The 18,193-nt window shown below is 38.8% G+C and overlaps 1 protein-coding gene across 11 annotated transcripts in view; it reads left to right on the top strand.

The window, feature by feature from the left end:
* The window catches only part of PCNT (pericentrin), a 138,195-nt gene that overhangs the window by 2,807 nt on the left and 117,195 nt on the right, over positions 1 to 18,193 (top strand). For 10 of the 11 annotated variants that reach the window (XR_005554654.1, XR_005554653.1, XM_039326405.1 and 7 more), the window contains exons 2-8: positions 2,652 to 2,813; positions 3,126 to 3,381; positions 3,789 to 3,847; positions 4,686 to 4,833; positions 6,755 to 6,879; positions 15,313 to 15,403; positions 17,554 to 17,815. Coding sequence is in view for 9 of the 11 variants with exons in the window: in XM_039326405.1 (XP_039182339.1) it covers positions 2,652 to 2,813; positions 3,126 to 3,381; positions 3,789 to 3,847; positions 4,686 to 4,833; positions 6,755 to 6,879; positions 15,313 to 15,403; positions 17,554 to 17,815 (1,103 nt within the window). In the remaining 2 variants the exon portion in view is untranslated. Of the gene's footprint in view, positions 1 to 2,651; positions 2,814 to 3,125; positions 3,382 to 3,788; positions 3,848 to 4,685; positions 4,834 to 5,361; positions 5,499 to 6,754; positions 6,880 to 15,312; positions 15,404 to 17,553; positions 17,816 to 18,193 lie in introns of those variants that run through there. The other variant, XM_039326411.1, reaches the window with a different exon arrangement.

The following is an 18,193-nucleotide window of genomic DNA, read 5'->3' as shown; positions in this document are numbered from 1 at the left end:
GGGGCCGGCTCTCCACAGCAGGACAGCAGTGCTGGCGGGGCGGCTGTGTGTGTGGGGGGGGCATTGCAGGCAGTTGACCTTCCATGGGCCGCGCCAGCTGGTGGTCTACGCAATGCTGACCTGCGCTGCCACCACCTCGCCCTGCACACCTACATGGCCATCCTGGAACGCCTGGCTCACAACACCTGCCTCCGCCGCCCATCCCTGCACAGTCCAACCGTGTAGAGTGGGCCCCGTGGCTCCCATGTTACTTTTGCATCTACTTTTTTCAATCCATTTTCTTTCTGTCATTAATTCTCCAAGAATAAGAAATGTAAATTGTAAGCTCTTCATAGCACAGTTCTATATCATTGTTAAAATACACTGGGCAGTTATGGACATATTCATTCATATTCATAAATAGATTGAATTGTAACACTTTCCCCCTCACTTAAGTCTCTTCTCTTGTGTGTATACTTGGAACATAGCCAGGCCATTTTTTATCAGCAGTTGTAAAGAAATAGAAACAAAATGTTTAACTTCTGTATTAATAACAATTTCTTTGCAATTCATTATCTCGTCAGTAACATGATTCCATCAATTAAACACATATATGTTGAAGGCAGCATATGTACTTGTATTAGACATCTATTATCTCCCACTGCTAGTCCTTCCAAAATGAACTCAATATATGTCATACTATATATGCAAAAGTTGTCTCCTCCTCATTAAAGTGCAACACATTCTTTCCCAAGTAGACAAAAAAAATAATATTACATCTTTACTTTACTCACCTGCAGTATATAAACATGGGGGAGCTATCTCACAATTTTTCACCCCTATGGCAGCCTACTATGCTGTCTTCATGATTAATTTGATAAAACAGAACTTAGTGTTCTAAGTTCATCATGAACTAAGTCTGATGAAAATAACTATTTTGGCAGGGATGAATTAATAGCATGCATTTTGGGTTATAGGAGCATCTCATTCACTTGAACCAATGTGATCATATCTTTAAAATGGTATGTACAAGCCATCAATAATGTGGTTGCTAATATAGGTAGGTCCGGCTTATGAGCTGTTTGTATTTAAGGAGATGCTCACAACAAATTGTAGTTTATTTGGTGAATGCTTGAAAGATGCATTACTTCATCTAAGCTAAAAACATGAAAAAAACTAAAGGCAATTATGAATTAAACTTGTCTCAAATCTTTAAGATGCAACATTAGTAAGAATGTCCGAAGGGTGAAATTACAAACCATCTGCAATAAATTCAGTGTTCTTATTCTGGCAGGAACTTGCCGTAAAATTCAATATGAAAGATATTTCTTGTTCAGATATTTCCAATATATTGTTAGAAGATGATACATTGACAAAAAATATTCATTCCATGGAAAAGTACTCATTTAAATAATTAATAGGCATGTAAGCATAATTACAATATAAAATGTTATTGTTACAAATGTTTTTTATTATGCATTTATCATATTATAGTGTATTCTGTATTATTGTTGCAATAAATACAATGTTTCTTTTATTTACGATATTTTTTTCTTCAATTTATTCGTGTCCTCCTTTTCGTTGTAAAAAAGTTGGTCACCTTAGTTACATACATATTGGTCCAGCACAACCAGTCTGTCCTGCAACGATAGAAGAATAAATTAATTTTGTGTATTCTGCTGTTTTTATGTTTTTGCATTCTTTGTTTTCAAATGTTTTTAACAATTGTAAACTGCCCAGAGTCACGGGCGGCATATAAATATAACAAGCAACATTGTAAACAATTATTTTTATTAGAGGTATTTTGGAGGGAAAAGGCTCTAAAATTGGATTAATATACTTCTAATAGTTACAGACTATACTACACTGGCCATAGTGTGTCTGTCCAGTTGCTTATATTACACACAAACCATTATATTCACTGAGTACTTTAAAGTAGTAAATATCAAAAAGCAAGATTTCCTTTAAAAGGAATTTGCTTTAGAAGTTAATGAGGAACTGATTTAGCAGGGATAATCCAGAAAACTAGGGAAATGAAAATAAACATCTTAAAATTAATCTCTTTAACTAAAGAAAAAGGAGTAGTTGAAGTTATAATACAGATGCTGTAAGATTTCAGAATACTTTGAATCTATAGCAGAATGTTTTACTAACAGATGGGACATAACTTGATGCTAAACATCTAGTTATAGCAAAGAAATATTAAATCTTAGTGTAGTTATGCAAATCATATTATACAAATCGGACTGTTGTAATCTTGGAGGAAAAAAGTAATGTACACTTTAATAATCCTTACTTATGCTGTTATCAGAAGAGTAAAAGTATATCTGGATAACTTGGGGATTTCAAATAGAAGTACAGTACAACAGCGTGCATTGCTGATCCAATTTGTTTAAAATCAGCAGGAAAAATTGCCAACTCCAAACAGTCAAAGCATACAAAGCTGATGAAGAAAATTCAATTTTTTAAAAAAGGATTGTAAATTTAGTTCCGATACTTAAAATTGTCTTGAATCTGGAGTTACTTAATACTTAAGTATATGTTTACTGCAGCTGCTGGATCTCAGGGTTATAATAAAAAGCAAATTTAGTTTCCAAACTTGAAATCTGGTTATCATATTAATGTTTTTGTGTATATGTATAAATAATGTAACACATTTTATTTCTCTTTAGATTCAGGAACAAGAACAGAATTATGACTTCGGTGAATTTTTTAAGTATCAAGATAAGAACAAAAACTTGCATGCTAAACTGATGGAGGAACAACAGCAATTATTAGAAGACTTGCAACAAAAAATGGAAGCTACACTTCAAGGGGAGCTGCAGCAAGCTGAGGTACAGTATTCAATAGAATAATAAAGTCCTTGGCTATTGCAGATCTTAAATCCCCACTGATTGCAACTAATAGTGTTTTTAATTTGTGCCATTTATATTGTCAGTATGATGTTATACTTGCATTAGTTATGAAACCAAGCTATGAGGAAATGACATGCTGCTCTCAAAACCTCATATAAACCTAATATATCTTATGTTTTTAGTAGCAGCTTGATTCCAAGGAGTATAGCATTGGAACACTGATATTGTGAGAAACTGATAATAATTATAATAAAGCATATTTGTTCATATACTGTCTTTTTTAACTTGCAGGTTCCAGATAATCTTAAACTGGAAGTCTTAAGACTAAGTTCAAATAACATATGCACATCTCAGATGGAACTAATGCAAATGAATCTGACAAAGGAAAAGGAAACTGCCCTAGTGGAGCTCCGTGAAATGCTTAATGATAAGCATGCTCAAGAAATTGCAGTTCTGCAAAGTCGATACCATCTTGAATTGGAATATGTAAACAAACAGAATCAGAAAGAACAGGAAGAAATGGTTTTGCGACATCAACTTCACATGGGTATACAACTTATAGATTCCAACTCTATGATTAATAAGACAGCAATTTTTTTGATGAGCTGATTTATTACTGAAGCAATAAATTGGAAGCAAAATGATTCCCAAGTACAGTAATAATGGATCATAGTCATACAGTATATTCAGAGTGAAATTAAATAAAATGAAATAAAAAATGAGTTGCCAGTAAAAATTTAAAAAAATAAATGAAATTAAAAAATTAAATGTAATAAAAACACTTTGTAATATTCTGACTATTTTGTACAAGCTGAAGGAGGGAATTTTAACAAGAATGATGTGCAAAAATTATACTTTCAAAATTAATGAAGAATGTGCTTTCACTACCAAATTTTAAAAAATATTCATTTGAACCTGTATGTCAGTCCCATTCTGTTCCATTTCATTTTGCAGATGAAATGAAAGAGAAAATAAGTCTGGAAATGGAGGAGAAACATTTTCACATTTTGGAGGTATTGCATGTAATTTGTTACTTTTATTAAATCACATTTTCTATCTTTTAAAACAGAAGATCTGTTTTAATATTGTTCAGAATCTGATATGAATATGCTAATTAAAAACAGGTTTTATATATATAATTTTGAGATGTCAATAAGATCTGTGTGTTTTCATTTCTAATGTAGGTTAAACTTCACACTACAGAAGATAACTTGAGCTTACTGTCCATCTTGTGTGGAATCACACAGCAGCAACTCAGTCGTTCATGACTATTGCCTCGCCTGTCTTCATCCTAGCTACTACTTGGGTTATTACATTTTTCAGTAGCTTATAGGCTGGCAGTTAGTAACTGGGAACCATTATCTGTATAACTCTGGGCTCTTCTGCCTTGGAGTACAGAAAACAACTGTTAAAGGCATGGAAGAAATGGTATATGTATATAACAGGACAGGGCAACAGTGCTGAGAAGAGTGACATGTTGCTGTTTCAGTTCTCTCAAAATACTCTTTATGTTAGAGGCAAGTATAGGAGTGAAAATGCCAGTACCAATCTTCCTAAAATCACCTAGTTAAGGATATATTCCGAGTTCTGTGTTTCCCTTTAGGAAACAGATTTCAGAGGTGCTCAAAGAATCCTGAGATGATTAGTAAGATGTTAGTGTTTTTGAAAAAAAGGTAGGTTTCATTTCTTGATACAGGCCTTGCAATAGAATCCTATTCAGTTTTTGTAAATTCTTACAGTGCAGTAGGTGGGACAGAGTAGAAGAGTTACTAAAGTTACAAAGAGTCCAATTTGGAAAAATGTTTTATTAAGGTAATGGCATTTTAATTATGAAATTTAATTTTCTTTTAGAATCTTAAAAAGGAATGGTCCTTGAATGCAGATGTCAGTTTAAAACATCAGACTGAATTGAACAAGCTGAAACAAAACTTAACAGCAGAAACTGAGGAATTAAAGAAAAAAATGGAGACGCTCTCTTTTGAAAAAAGACAAGTTGAAAGTAAGCACTTCATTTGGGGAATAATTTTCTCTCCAATATCTCTGTGCTCCCCAGAGAAGTCAAGAAATCAGCAAGATAAAGGATTTTATTGTAGCATTAAAACAAGAAGATGCTTTTTACTGTTTTCAGTACAAAGTAGACTTCATTTATTTTGAAGTATATGTTTTTCAAAACTGAAGAATTGGCTTACAAAGTGATGTGAAATTTGTTAAGTCTTAAATAACTAGGAACTAAAAAAGTAATTAACTATCAAAATCAATACTAGATGTTCTATACTAGATAATGTTTGCTTTTTTCTTAGTCTCAGATAATCAAGATTTGCTTAGCCTTCTGCACTGGTAGGAACAGTGATAATGTGAGGTTTGCTCCAATCCTTACATTATCACCTTCTGCCTGTAGTTCTAAAGAATCTCCTCTTTCAGTTTTATCCATGTTTTTCCCTGGACACCATGTTCATGTCCTGGACAGTATTTAGTAATGTACCTAGATTTAATATTAAGTATCTTTCCTCCTTTCAAGAAACAGCAGCATTGATTGCAGTGGAGTTTCTGGGCGATGATAATCTCTACAGAAACAGGGGCTTGGCTTATAGCAGGGGTGTCAAACTGGCAGCCTGTGGGCTGGATGCATCACACGCAGGTCACGCCCACCCCAGCTCTGCAAAGGTAAAAAAGTTGCGATATGTCACGTGACGCAATCGAGTTTGACACCCGTGGCTTATAACAAAGAATATGTAAGACCTCATAAGCCCATATGCTCAACTGAAAACAAGATATTTAATTTTTTTCTGACTGTATTGTTTTGAGTGCCCCATGCAGATCTGAATAAGGATGATTAAATATCTATTTAGTGAAGAATATTGATGAGAGGATTAGTTCTTTATCCTTGGTATTGGGTCAAATCCTCACTTTTGCTCTGTCAATTTTGTTCCAAAGGAATGTAGTATTGTAACGTTCTTTTAAACTTCTACATTGCAACATAGTCAATTTGAAACTCAGGTGGGGAAAAAAACATGTTTTTATTTCATGCAAATTCCTTGCTAGAGTCATTTTATTATTGTATTTTATGTGATTTGTTTCACTGTTTTTCATTATATTTAATGAATATCAGCTGTTATCTGATCTCTTTCATCTCCATATATTTCCATTCTAGAAAAGCTATCCAAGTTTAGATCATTTTGTACCTAAACTGCTAATTATTATCTTTTACAGCTATCCCTTTTGCCTGTTTTTGTTTTTTCCCAAGTGTGGTTCATCTATATATTATATATTTATATATTTATTTATTTATTAGACTTATATACCGCTTTAAGTGCAAGCACTCTCTAAGCGGTGTACACCAGTAAGCAATGTATATATATTTACATTGCCCCCAACAATCTGGGTCCTCATTTTACCTACCCCGGAAGGATGGAAGGCTGAGTCAACCTTGAGCCGGTGAGATTTGAACCGCTGACCTGCTGAACACAGTCAGCTAAAGTGGCCTGCAGTACTGCACTCTAACTGCTGCGCCACCTCGGCTCATATAGTACTCTATTGAGAAGATGCTTGAAATAGCAATTTCCCATTTCTTTCTATTATATCTATCTATTACACACACACACATACACACACGCACATACACCACAGACAAACATGTAATTCTTTCTATTATAGCCTTTTCTGGTTTTGGATTGCTCCAAAAATTTCAATGATTTGTTTTTTAAAAGTTAAATAAAATTGCACAAACTAAGCAGACCATCAAATTCACTCCTTTTTTCCTACATCTCTTCAGCATTCTCTATTTCTCTATTTCTGATACCAGAAAAGGTAGTTTAAACGAGTCATTTCAAAAGAGGCACTTTATCTCATGGGCAAAAGGTGTTCATTTTGATTTTTATAATTCAAGAATTTTCATAACAGAACTCAACATTATTTTGTAGTGGAACACAAAAATCTAGAAAATAAATACCATCTAGCCATGAAAACACTGCAGAGCGAGCATGAAAAAGAAATGCAAGATATAAAAGAACAAAACAAGAAACAAGTAGAAGAGTTGCAGCAGGAGGTAAATATGCATTATGCACATAGTTGATAAAGACAAATCCTTTTGGGAGTCAGTATTGTAAAAAGTTGTGCAGAATTATGGCTTACTGCTACACAAAACCATAAAGTGAAGAAGCATTATGTTCTTTCTATGTATAAAAATCTGCTGGTCTGACAAAACGTATAAATTCACTTCTCGATTGCAACTTATTACTATCTATAGCAGTGGTCCCTAACCCCTGGTCTGTGGATTGGCACCAGTCCTCAGCATGCTAGAAGTCGATCTGTGCAAACAAGTGAAGACCCATCCACGGGATGCAGGCAGCACATGAAACCATGCCCACTCCAGTCCACGGAAAAACCTCTTTCCATGGAACCAGTCCCTGGTGCCCAAAAGGTTGGGGACCACTGGTCTATAATGTCAAGGAGTTTAAGCTATTTTAGATTCTTTAGAGCTGTGGAAGAAAATATTTTAGCACTAGTGTTCTTAATAGGTATCTCTATGTACGTGTAAAGCTCCTAGCTCAACTGTAAGGACCAGCTTCAAAACCTCAAGAAAGCAGAACTCTTGGAACAGATTCATCCCAAAAGGAACTTTTATTAGGAGAAGTTGACAGCAGGCATAGAAGGCAGGTTCTGAGCGTTTCCCGCTCAAATCAATAGGTTAAAGGAGCAAAAAGCAAACCCCACCCCAATAGTTCATCCGGTCAGTTCAAACGGGCCAATCCCCAGGTGTTAAGTCCGCTGTGGGAACGAGGCTGATAAGACTCCTTTCCCAAGGCTGTGAAAACATTGGGTCTTTGCACCTTCTTTTCTGCAGCGAGAGATAAGCCAGATGGCCGGAGGCACATTCCTTTCTCACCCCAGGTGGACTTCAAGAGGAGAACAGTTCAAAGAGCAAGCAGATAGAGGAAGCTGAGAGGATACATTGTAGCAGCTAAGCGAAAGGATAAGATACATAGCAATTCCCCAAAGGCCTTCCCCTCCCCCCAGGAGTATGGCGAAACCCACAGAGGGGGGAAAAACACCCATGTAGTAAAATCCCCACCATCAAAGAAACGGGTTCTGATATGCTGCCCCCCTAAAAGAAAGAGAGGTCCACCTGTAAAAAGACAAAAAGGGAGATAAAAAGAGGGTTTAGTCTGGTTTATCAGGGTACATAGCATGAAATTTACTAAACAGCCTAGGGGCTCTAATATGGCGTTTAAGGACCCATTCATTCTGGGATGGAGGCAAATGCTTCCAAGCTATTAGATATTGTGTGGATCCACGATGTTTTCTAGAGTCCAAAATGTCTTTGATTTCAAAATGCTGCTCCCCTTCTACCATGATTGGAGGAGGAGAAGGGGCTGCATCTGGCCTTAAGGGTGAGTTCAGTTCACGCTTTTAAGAGGCTACCGGGTGAACTTGTCTAAGTGTCTTAGGGAACTCTAATTCAACTGTTACTGGACTAATTATTCTTTTAATGGGGAAAGGTCTTACAAATGTTGGTCCCAGTTTTTTAGAGGGTTGCAGGGATTTCAAGTATTTTGTAGACAAGTATACTTTTTTTCCCACTTGGAATGGTTTGGGCTCAGTTCGTTTTTTATCTGCTTGGAACTTATATGCGTCCCTAGCCTCATCTAAAGCTTTTCTCACAACTGGCCAGTGTTTTGCAGTTGTGTGATCCACTCTTTCAAGGAGGGGATGGTCAGTTTGGTGGAGGGTAGTTCAGGCATCAGATTAAAATTCTGTCCCGTCGCTACTTGGAACGGAGTGTAGCCGGTGCTGGAATGTACTGCATTGTTCTAGGCGACTTCTGTGAATGGAAGCAGGTCAATCCAGTTGTCTTGTTGGTAGTTTATAAAGCACCTTAAGTACTGTTCCAATACTGAGCTTGAATATTCCGTCCCACCATTCGTTTGAGGATGATGATTAGATGACAGTCCCTGGGTGGTCCCTAAAAGTTCTAGAAATGCCTTCCAAGTGAATTGCACCCCTCTATCGGATATAATCCACTGTGGGGCTCCATGTAGTCGATAAATACGCTGTATGAATAACTTCACTAAGGTTTTGGCAGTGGGGATTTTCTGGCAAGGAATAAAATGTACTTATTTAGAGCAGAACTTTTCACAGATTGTACCACTTTTAGGACATGACAATATTTCAGTACCACCAGTGCTTAGCAAGGTGTCAAAAACTTGATGAATAAAAAAGGGGGGGATTTTGGGTTTTACTGATTAGATTCATTTGTTGTTATAGAAATGGCTAGTTTATAATATTATGGAAAAGTAAAAAGTTGAGGTTCAATATTAATGCTTCCTTCTACTACAACAGGGGAAATCTGTTCTTTTTCCCTTCTCCCCCTCGCTTATCCCCCTTTTTCCTCCCCACTGTGTCCTACTATTTTCTTTTATATTTTATTCTATAATCTAATAAAATATTACAAACTGTAGAAAAAAAGGAAAGAAGTACCAGTTTTAATTTCTTTGGTGTCTATTCCTTTGCTGAATCACTTTCCCTTTGCACTGACAAATGTACGATGAATTTATCCATGTTTATTAATATGCACCCCTACCAGCTAGCTCAGGGGTCTTCAAACTTGGCACTTTTAAGACTTATGGACTTCAACTCCCCAAATTCTTCAGCCATCATGGCTAGATGAGGAATTCTGGGAGTTGAAGTCCACAGGCCTTAAAATTGCTAAGTTTGTAGACCGCTGAGCTAGCTGGTCCTTCTACAGTGTAATAAGAATGCACCCTCCCCCATCCCTTCCCTGTAACCTTAAAGATACAGGAATCAAGTGCAAAGTAAGAAAGGCTCACAAAATAAAGAAACACATAAACTTCATTTTTTTTCTTTTCTTTAAGCTGCCTCAGGTGTGTCACAATGTTGCAATCCGAGACTGAAGGCTCCAGCAATTGTGAAAAGCTTTAGCTTTAAAGTTAAGCCTGTTTACCTTCAAAGAAAACTTTCTAAAAGCCATAGACAACCTCAAGATAACGGGGTAAAAATAATTACATTTGTTTAAAGGGATTAAACCTACGGAAGTCAACACTTTTGACTCATCACTAGCCTAAAATACCGACTAAAATATTCCAATAACCAAAGCACACAAAGGAGCCTCTGAATTACACAATGCTGTAAAAACTGCAAAAATCCTTATGGTAACCCACTCAAGCTGCCAGCTGATCCAGAACTAAATAAACCCACCTTCTTTCCGACGTACCAGCTTTTCATTTCATCAGCGCTGATTGAATTCTCCTGGCTGGAAAAAACAAACAAGGGGATCTTTTCTTCTAGCAACAGCTGCTGTTTCTTCTCTGTCCCTGTTGCCTCCCTGCCGGCTGACCTCTCCTTCTCTTTCCCTGTTGTCTTTTTTTTCCCTTTCCTGCCCAAACCATCTTTTATAGCTTCTCCTCTCCTCTCCTCTCTTTTCTTCAGTTCACCTCCAGCTCCGTGCTGCTTCCGGAAGCGCCAAATTAGCTGGAGCCCTGCCGGCTCCTGGGGCTTCTGCCAACCCAGACAGTGCTGCAGCTGCCTCTCCCTCAGGCTTGGGTTGCTTCGGCTCATTCCCGTCCCCTACTATACTTGGCTAGCAGTCACGTACCACCTGCCACGTGGCAAAGTACCACAGGTTGTATGTGTACCACCGGTTGAAAAGCCCTGGTTTAGAGAATAAGTTACGACCCAAATAACCGTATTTCCCCCACTTTTTGGTAATTCCACAATAAAGTTCATAGAAATCTCCCTCCAGGGTGCTGATGGGGTAGCTACTATTTGTAATAGTCCTGTGGGTTTCCTCTGTCTCCTTTTGGCTACTGTGCATATTGGGCAGCTAGCTACATAGCTTTCAATGTCCTTCTATATCGACGGCCACCAAAATTGCCGTTTTACTAAATAGAGGGTTTTCACGAACCCAAAATGCCCGGCGGATTTGGAGTCATGGCAAAGTCTTTGGCTTTTTGGAATGTAGAGTTTCCCTTCCACTCATGGCAGTCCATCATTCATGGTGCGTAAGTTTTTGTGGCTTAGAAACCATTCGTCTTTTTCTAGCGCTGTCCTGAATTCCACTCCAGCTTGATTTTAATATTAGAGTCTTTGGGGTTTTGGCTTGCGCTTGAGTGGTGACTGGTGTCGCTAACTGTTTTCATGGCATGAGTGGATCTATTATCTCTGTTTTGGTGCTATTGTATTGCGGTAACCGTGACAGTGCGTTTGCTAGGAAATTTTTCCCCCTGGTGAATGTTTTATGGTGAAATTAAATCGGTGGAAATGCTGGGACCATCTTGCCTGTTTGGGAGACAGTTTCCTGTGTGTTTTTAGGACTTCCAGATTCCTATGATCAGTCCATACTTGGAAAGGGACTTTATTCCCCTCCAAGAAATGTCTCCAGGTTAATAGAGCCCACCAAACAGCATAAACTTCCTTTTCCCAAACCGCCCACCTTTGTTCTGTCTCCGTGAGTTTCCTCGATGTGTATGCACAAGGTTGTAATTTTCCTTCATTATTTTCTTGAAGCAGTACTGCCCCCACTGCTATGTCATCAGCTTGAATTATGAAAGGTTTCTCAGTATCTGGGTGTTTTAAGACTGGTTCCGCTGAGAATAACCTTTTTAATTTCTCAAAAGCAGCTTGGCATTCTACAATCCATTTTAAAGGTTGGATGGGCTTCAGTTTCCCCTCCCCTTTAGTCTTTAATAGATTTGTGATGGGCAATGCAATTTACGTAAAAGGGGATGAATTGGTGGTAAAAGTTTGCAAACCCGAGGAAGCTTTGCAATTGCCTCCTGGTGCAGGCGGAGCTCATTCTAACACAGCCCAGACTGTTCTGGGGTCCATCTCTATGCTGTTTGATGAGATGCGATATCCAAGGTAGTCGATTTTGTCTTTGTGGAACTCACACTTGGCATCAAATGGGCTGCCCACAACTTGTTCAGCACAGCTCTGACCAATTTTACATGTTCCTCCTTAGTCTCAGTGAATATCAGGATATCGTCTAAGTAGACAAGCACCCCCTTATAGAGGTGTTCATGGAGCATCTCGTTTATCAGTTACATGAATACTGTGGGTGTTCCCTGAAGCCTGAACGGCAGGACTCTGAATTGGAAACAACCTAAGGGGCAATTGAATGTGGTTTTCCATTTCTCCCCTTTTTTAATTCTGACTCTATAATATGCCTCCCTCAAGTCCAACTTTGAAAAAATCTTCCCCTTAGACAAATGTGCCAGCATGTCCTTCATCAGAGGGAGGGGGTAGAGGTTACTTTAACTCACTGTGTTGAGAGACCTATAATCCACACAGAAGCAAAGAGACCCATCCTTCTTTTCACGAAATAGTACGGGGGTTGCCGTTTTTGGCTTTGCAGGCTAGATGAAACCCCTTGCTAGATTTTTCTCTATGAATTTTTGTACTTCCTCAAATTCCCACAGGGTCATGGAGTATAATTTTGGTTTAGGTAACTTTGCCCCCAGGAGTATTTCAATAGCACAGTCCGTGGGTCGGTGAGGGGGTAATTTGTCAGACCTCTCCTCACTGAATACTTCAGCTAGATCTCGATATTCCTCCGGTATGCTTTCCAATTCCCCCTCGCTTGCCACCACTGCACTTTCTGGGGTTTTCACCCTCCCTTTGGTCTGGACTGCTTTCTTGCTGTTGATTTTCCCCTTCAGGAATCTCAGTTCTCCAATCCTTCAATCCACCCTCAGGTTCCATTTCGTTAACCACACCATGCCTAATATGAGTGGGCATTCTATTCCAGGGATCACCCCAAACGTTAGAGTCTCTACGTGGTTCCCTATGGTAAGCTAAACGGGTTGCGTGGTGAGAGTGGCCGGGATCCCCCCTGCAGTGGACCCATCTAATTGGCCGAATGAAATCAGCTTCTTCAGCCTCCTCACCAGGATTCCTAAGTTCCCCACTAGGGTCGGGCTTATGAGGCAGCGAGTATAGCTGGAGTCCATCAGGGCTCTTAATGAGACTTTTTCTGGCATCCCTGGGCTAAACAGTTCTACGGTTCTGGTGAGGGGCGCAATGGGTCCACTTACCAGGGGTTCATCCTCCGAGCTGTCTTTAGAGGATTCTGAGGGTTCTCCGGTCTGGGTTGGAGTCCCTGCCCGGTTTTGATGGAGTTAGGACCTCAACAACCTCCACGCTTTTCATGGCCGTTTCCTTTAGCTTCATCGAGGTTTTCCCTGGTTTCCCCCCTACAGCTCAATTGGGCTTCCGAACTGGAGTCTTCTAGCGGCATTCAGTGGCACGGTGACCATCCTTCCCATATTTGAAGCAGCCTGTTGGTCAGGGAGTAGTGGGAGTCTGTTTTGCCGGTTCCCGGGGTGCCTCTGCTAGAGATCTCCCCCAGGATCTTCCCAGATGCCGTTGCCTTCTGGCCCTATCGATCTCTGCCTCCTCAGCCAGGATATACCAGTCGTGGAGTAGGTCAGGGTCACCTCAGTGAATGCAGGCATAATACAGGTCGTCATTTAGTCCATCTTGGAAATGTCCCACCAGAACTTCTGGCCAATTAAGTTTGCTGGCAAGAGCTTGGAATTCCTCCATGTAGTCCGTCATGGGGCGTCGGCCCTGCTTGACAGTTTTTATGCGCTTTCTGGCCTTCAGCTAAGGGATCCTCAAATCGTCTCCTGAGGGCTGCCAACAAATGGTTAAAATTCTGTAATTCGGGAGCGTCTGCATTGTGAAAGTTTACCATCCACTCAGCCGTCGCCCTATCTGGTGCCATGGTCATAATCCTCACCCACCTGTGGTCACTGGAGATGTCTTGTCCATATCCTCCATGTAGCTCAGGACCTAAGCCAAGAAGAACCCCAATCTGTGTGGTTCTCCACTATACTTTACCCCCAGTTGCAGGAACGTCCGACTGGCTTGGTGACCTCTTCTCTTGGGTCATCAGCTGCTGCAGCTCTTCTTATCAGCTGGTGCAGCTCAGGCGGGAGTGACTGCTGCTGTAGTGGCAGCCGCGGTCTCCGAAGTGCTGGTGGAAGGGCCCAGGTTTGCCGCCTCAGTTCCGACACCACTTGCATCATCAGTTATTCCTGGGTTTGCTATGCCATGACACGGATCAACTCTCTTCCTTGAAGGAGTCAAAGGCGACTCTCAGGTCTCTCATCCTCGCTGAGACAGAGCAATCTCTCCATTGCCAATTTCCAGCCTGATTGGTGACTCCATGTTTGAAGGTCACCTTCCTGGCCTTCAGCTCCCATTCCTCCTCTTTCCCACAGTACTTGGTAACCACGACTTCATCGGAGGAGCTGGAGGAATGTGAGCTGTATCCGCTCAGGCCAACCTGGAAGGAAAATTTCCCCTCCATGGTGGCTTCCTCTTTCTCCATACATAATTCAGACATGGTTTGCGCGATCCCTGTGGTAAGGTCTTCCTTCCAGGCTGACCAACTTCTGCAGATCTTGCCTAACGTAAGGACCCGCTTCAAAATCTCTTCCCAAGAAAGCAGAAGTCTTGGAACAGATTCATCCCAAAAGGAACTTTTATTAGGAGAAGTTGACAGCAGGCATAGAAGACAGGATCTGAGGGTTTCCTGCTCAAATCAATAGGTTAAAGGAGCAAAAAGCAAACCTCACCCCAATAGTTCATCCGGTCAGTTCAAACGAGCCAATCCCCCAGCCCGCTGTGGGAACGAGGCTGATAAGACTCCTTTCCCAAGGCTGTGAAAATGTTGTTGGGTCTTTGCACCTCCTTTTCCGCAGTGAGAGATAAGCCAGATGGCCGGAGGCACATTCCTTTCTCACCCCAGGTTGACATCAAGGGGAGAACAGTTCAAAGAGCAAGCAGATAGAGAAAGGGGAAAGGACAAGTTACATAGCAATTCCCCAAAGGCCTCCCCCTCCCCAAGGAGTATGGTAGAACCCGCAGAGGGAAAAAAAAACCCATCTAGTAAAATCCCACCACCACCAAAAAATGGGTTCTGACATCAACTAGTGTCTCAGCAACATTGTGAAATAGTTTTCCATTGTCTTCTCAATTTTATTTAAATTTCCTAATCTGTCGCACTCTGGTATATCCTTGTCTGGTGGTCTCTGCAAGTAATCACTAGGCCTGGCCTTATTTCATTTTTTGAGATATGTGCCTTGCAAAAATATATTTATTTTTATTGCTTTGATAATTCACAACATAGTTACGATATACAACAAAAACATGATAAAATCATTGCAAAAGTAGTATGATTTTAAGCATCTGTGTCAGTGATAAATCAGAATCTGATATTTCTTCATATAATAATGGATAAGAAAAAGTATATTTCCACTAACTTTCTATATCTAAAGTATTCTCAGATATTAATATTCTTCATTTATGTACTGTACATCTGGTGATCCAAATGAAAGTGGCATTTCTTTCCAATTGATTCTTCAACTTCCCCCTTAATAATAGTTCCACAGTTCATGTAGTAACATGTTAATATAAAAACTGACTATGATGTGGTAACTTACTATGACTTCTATAGATACAGAAATTAAAGGCAGAATCAGAAGAAGAAATGTCACAACTTTGGTTACAATTGGATGGCGCACGGGCAAGTCGGCAAGAATTAAGTGGTAGGTTTAAAATTGGGAAATTGTAATTAGAATAAATTTGCTATAATTTAGTGAATGTATTTTGCTTTATGTTTACCAATGTCATATTAAAGGAATGATTTTTTTAGTGTCATATGTATACTTAGAAAAGGAATCATTAATAAGATTCCTTTAAATTATATTATTAACAGCATTTTAAATTATACTTTTATTTTTGGAAATAGATATAATTTTTCATGTTCAAAAGTATGGGACGTATGTAGCACAAACTCACGTGTAATTTTTTAAATTTCAGTTCACAGTAATGCATGTTGTTCAGTTCCTAAGTCCTGACTGACTCTTCAAAATTCAACCATATCACACCAGGTTCCCCTGTCTTCCACTCTCCTGGAGTTTGCCTAAATTCATGTTCATTGGTCAATGTTACTATCTAACCATTTCATCCGCTGCTCTCCCCTTCTCCTTTGGCTTTCAATCTTTCCCAACATCAAGGTCTTTTCTAATGAGTCCTCTCTTCTCATTAGGCAGCCAAAGTATTTGAGCTTCAGCTTTAGTAGCTGTCCTTCCTATAGTAATGGTATTTGATCTCTATAGGCCTGAGTGTTCTGGAGTCAGGGAGAATCACTGTTTCTCATACACATTTTTCCCATTTACTCAAAATCAATCTTTGATAGCCTTGCTTAATTATGTTTCACCTCTTAAAGAACACTTGCTGCTGTAATTGCACAAAGCAAAGCTATTCAGAAATATTTCCATAGATAGGGAATTCTCCTAAGAAAGTTAATTGGACAGTCTTCAGAGAGGGATTAATTGTGGCATTATTTTGATTTACATCAAAAACTTGATAGAATAGAATCGATGCAAGAAGTGTATGGTATTAAGCATTTGTGTCTGTGAGATCCCAAAATCTAGTATTTGTCCAAATAATATGAAAGACCTAAAGTGCAATTCCAGTAACTTTCTATACAGCATCTAAAGGACAGGTAGTACTTGACTCACAACCACAATTGAGCCCAGGATTTCTGTTGTTAAGTGAGACAGTTGTTAAATATGTTTTGCCCCATTTTACAACCTTTTTGCCACAGTTGTTAAGTGAATCTCTGCCGTTATTAAGTTAGTAACAAACTTGTTAAGTGAATCAACTTCCCCATTGACTTTGCTTGTCAGATGATCATAAAAGATGATTACATGACCTTGGGACAGTGCAACTGTCATAAATATGAATTTGAATTTTGATCATGTGATCATGGGGATACTGCACCGGTTGTAAGTGTGAAAAATAGTCCTAAGTCACTTTTTTGTTCCAAAGGTGCTTTTTCAGGAGGCAACTGGACTTTTTTTTCTCTTTGAAGATGTTTTGCTTCTCATCCAAGAAATTTCTTCAGTTCTGAAGCTTCTTGGATGAGCTGAAGAAGCTTCTTGGATGAGAAACAAAACGTCTTCAAAGAGAAAAAAGAAAGTCCAGTTGCCTCGTGAAAAAGCACTTTTGGGACAACTATGACTTTAGTTCTTGTTTTCGTCCCATCATTTTGTGCAGTGCAATCTAGCTGTATTGTGGAAAGAAAAAGTGTGATTCTTTGCCCAGAAAGCATTGCAGGCCTCTGCCCTGATAAATGAAGAAATGAAAAAAGGACAATTAAAAATGGATGTTGTGTTATTATTTGGGATCTAAGGTGTGTCTGAAAAGCTGACTTGAATCTTTGTAAACTGACAGCCATATACAGTATGTCTAATGAGTAAGATAAAATTACTGTCATATCCATTCTCTATGTAGACCACTGACTTGAGTTGATTAAGCAATAACAGCATCCTGTAAAATTCAGATTGGCAAGATAGAATGAGGATGACTTTATTTATTTCTCATATAATTTTTTTCAATCAGAGGGCCAGCTGAGAAAATCGTATAAATTTATAATATGATGCAAACCTATAGATATAAGAGTGTACAGTATCCTACTGAATTCCATGAGATCTTTTGCATAGATGTGCATAGAATGGAAATGCATGTTTTTGTAATGAGATCTCCATGTTCAGAATTAAGTCCCATTGTTTTCAGTAGTGTTTGCGTTCAATATTGAAGCCTTAACAGTATGGGAGTTGCATTTTTTTAAAAAAATATTCAGCTGAATTAATATATTTAAAGTAAACAGTATTATTTTTTTACCCATCAGAACTGAAAATACAGCTGCTTGCTCGTACCTCACATGTGGAAGAACTGGAGTGTCTGAAAAAAGATTTTCAACTTAAATGGGATAAAAAAAAGACTGAACATGAAACTGAGTTGGAACAACTAAGGCTTTATTTTGAACAGAAATTAAAGTCTGTGGAAGAAAATTACAGAGAAGAATTAACAATGTTGCATCAGAGATTGCAAGAAGTAAAAGATTATTCCATAGAGGAGGAGATGGAAAAATCTCAAGATACAGAATTTAGGTGAAACTAATAATTTAATATTGCTATCCTGCTATTGGTTCCACCTCAGTAAGCCTTAAATCCTAGCTTAGGATGAATATAATAATTATCTTAATTTCTCATTAAAGAAAACTTTTTAGCTAGCCATAGGAAAGATACTATGACTTCCAGTTTATACAAGAATAACCGTTCAAGTGACTCTTGAGCAGTTATTCCCCTATATTACAGATTTTGGAATATTAGAATTTTACTGAGCACTTAGTGTGAAATGAGTTGTATATTACTAACACTCACTTCTAACTGATAAATGAACATGAATTAGGAAATCCATACAGCTTTACTTCATGCTCGTATTTTCTTATTTGATTCATCATAGGTTACAATATTGAGAATTATAAT

This window comes from Crotalus tigris, unplaced genomic scaffold, assembly GCF_016545835.1.
Source record: "Crotalus tigris isolate CLP2741 ecotype Arizona unplaced genomic scaffold, ASM1654583v1 scf7180000024340.7048381, whole genome shotgun sequence".
NCBI lineage: Eukaryota > Metazoa > Chordata > Lepidosauria > Squamata > Viperidae > Crotalus > Crotalus tigris.
The sequence above is the reverse complement of the archived record's forward strand: the minus strand, read 5'-3'. Positions and strand labels throughout refer to the sequence as shown.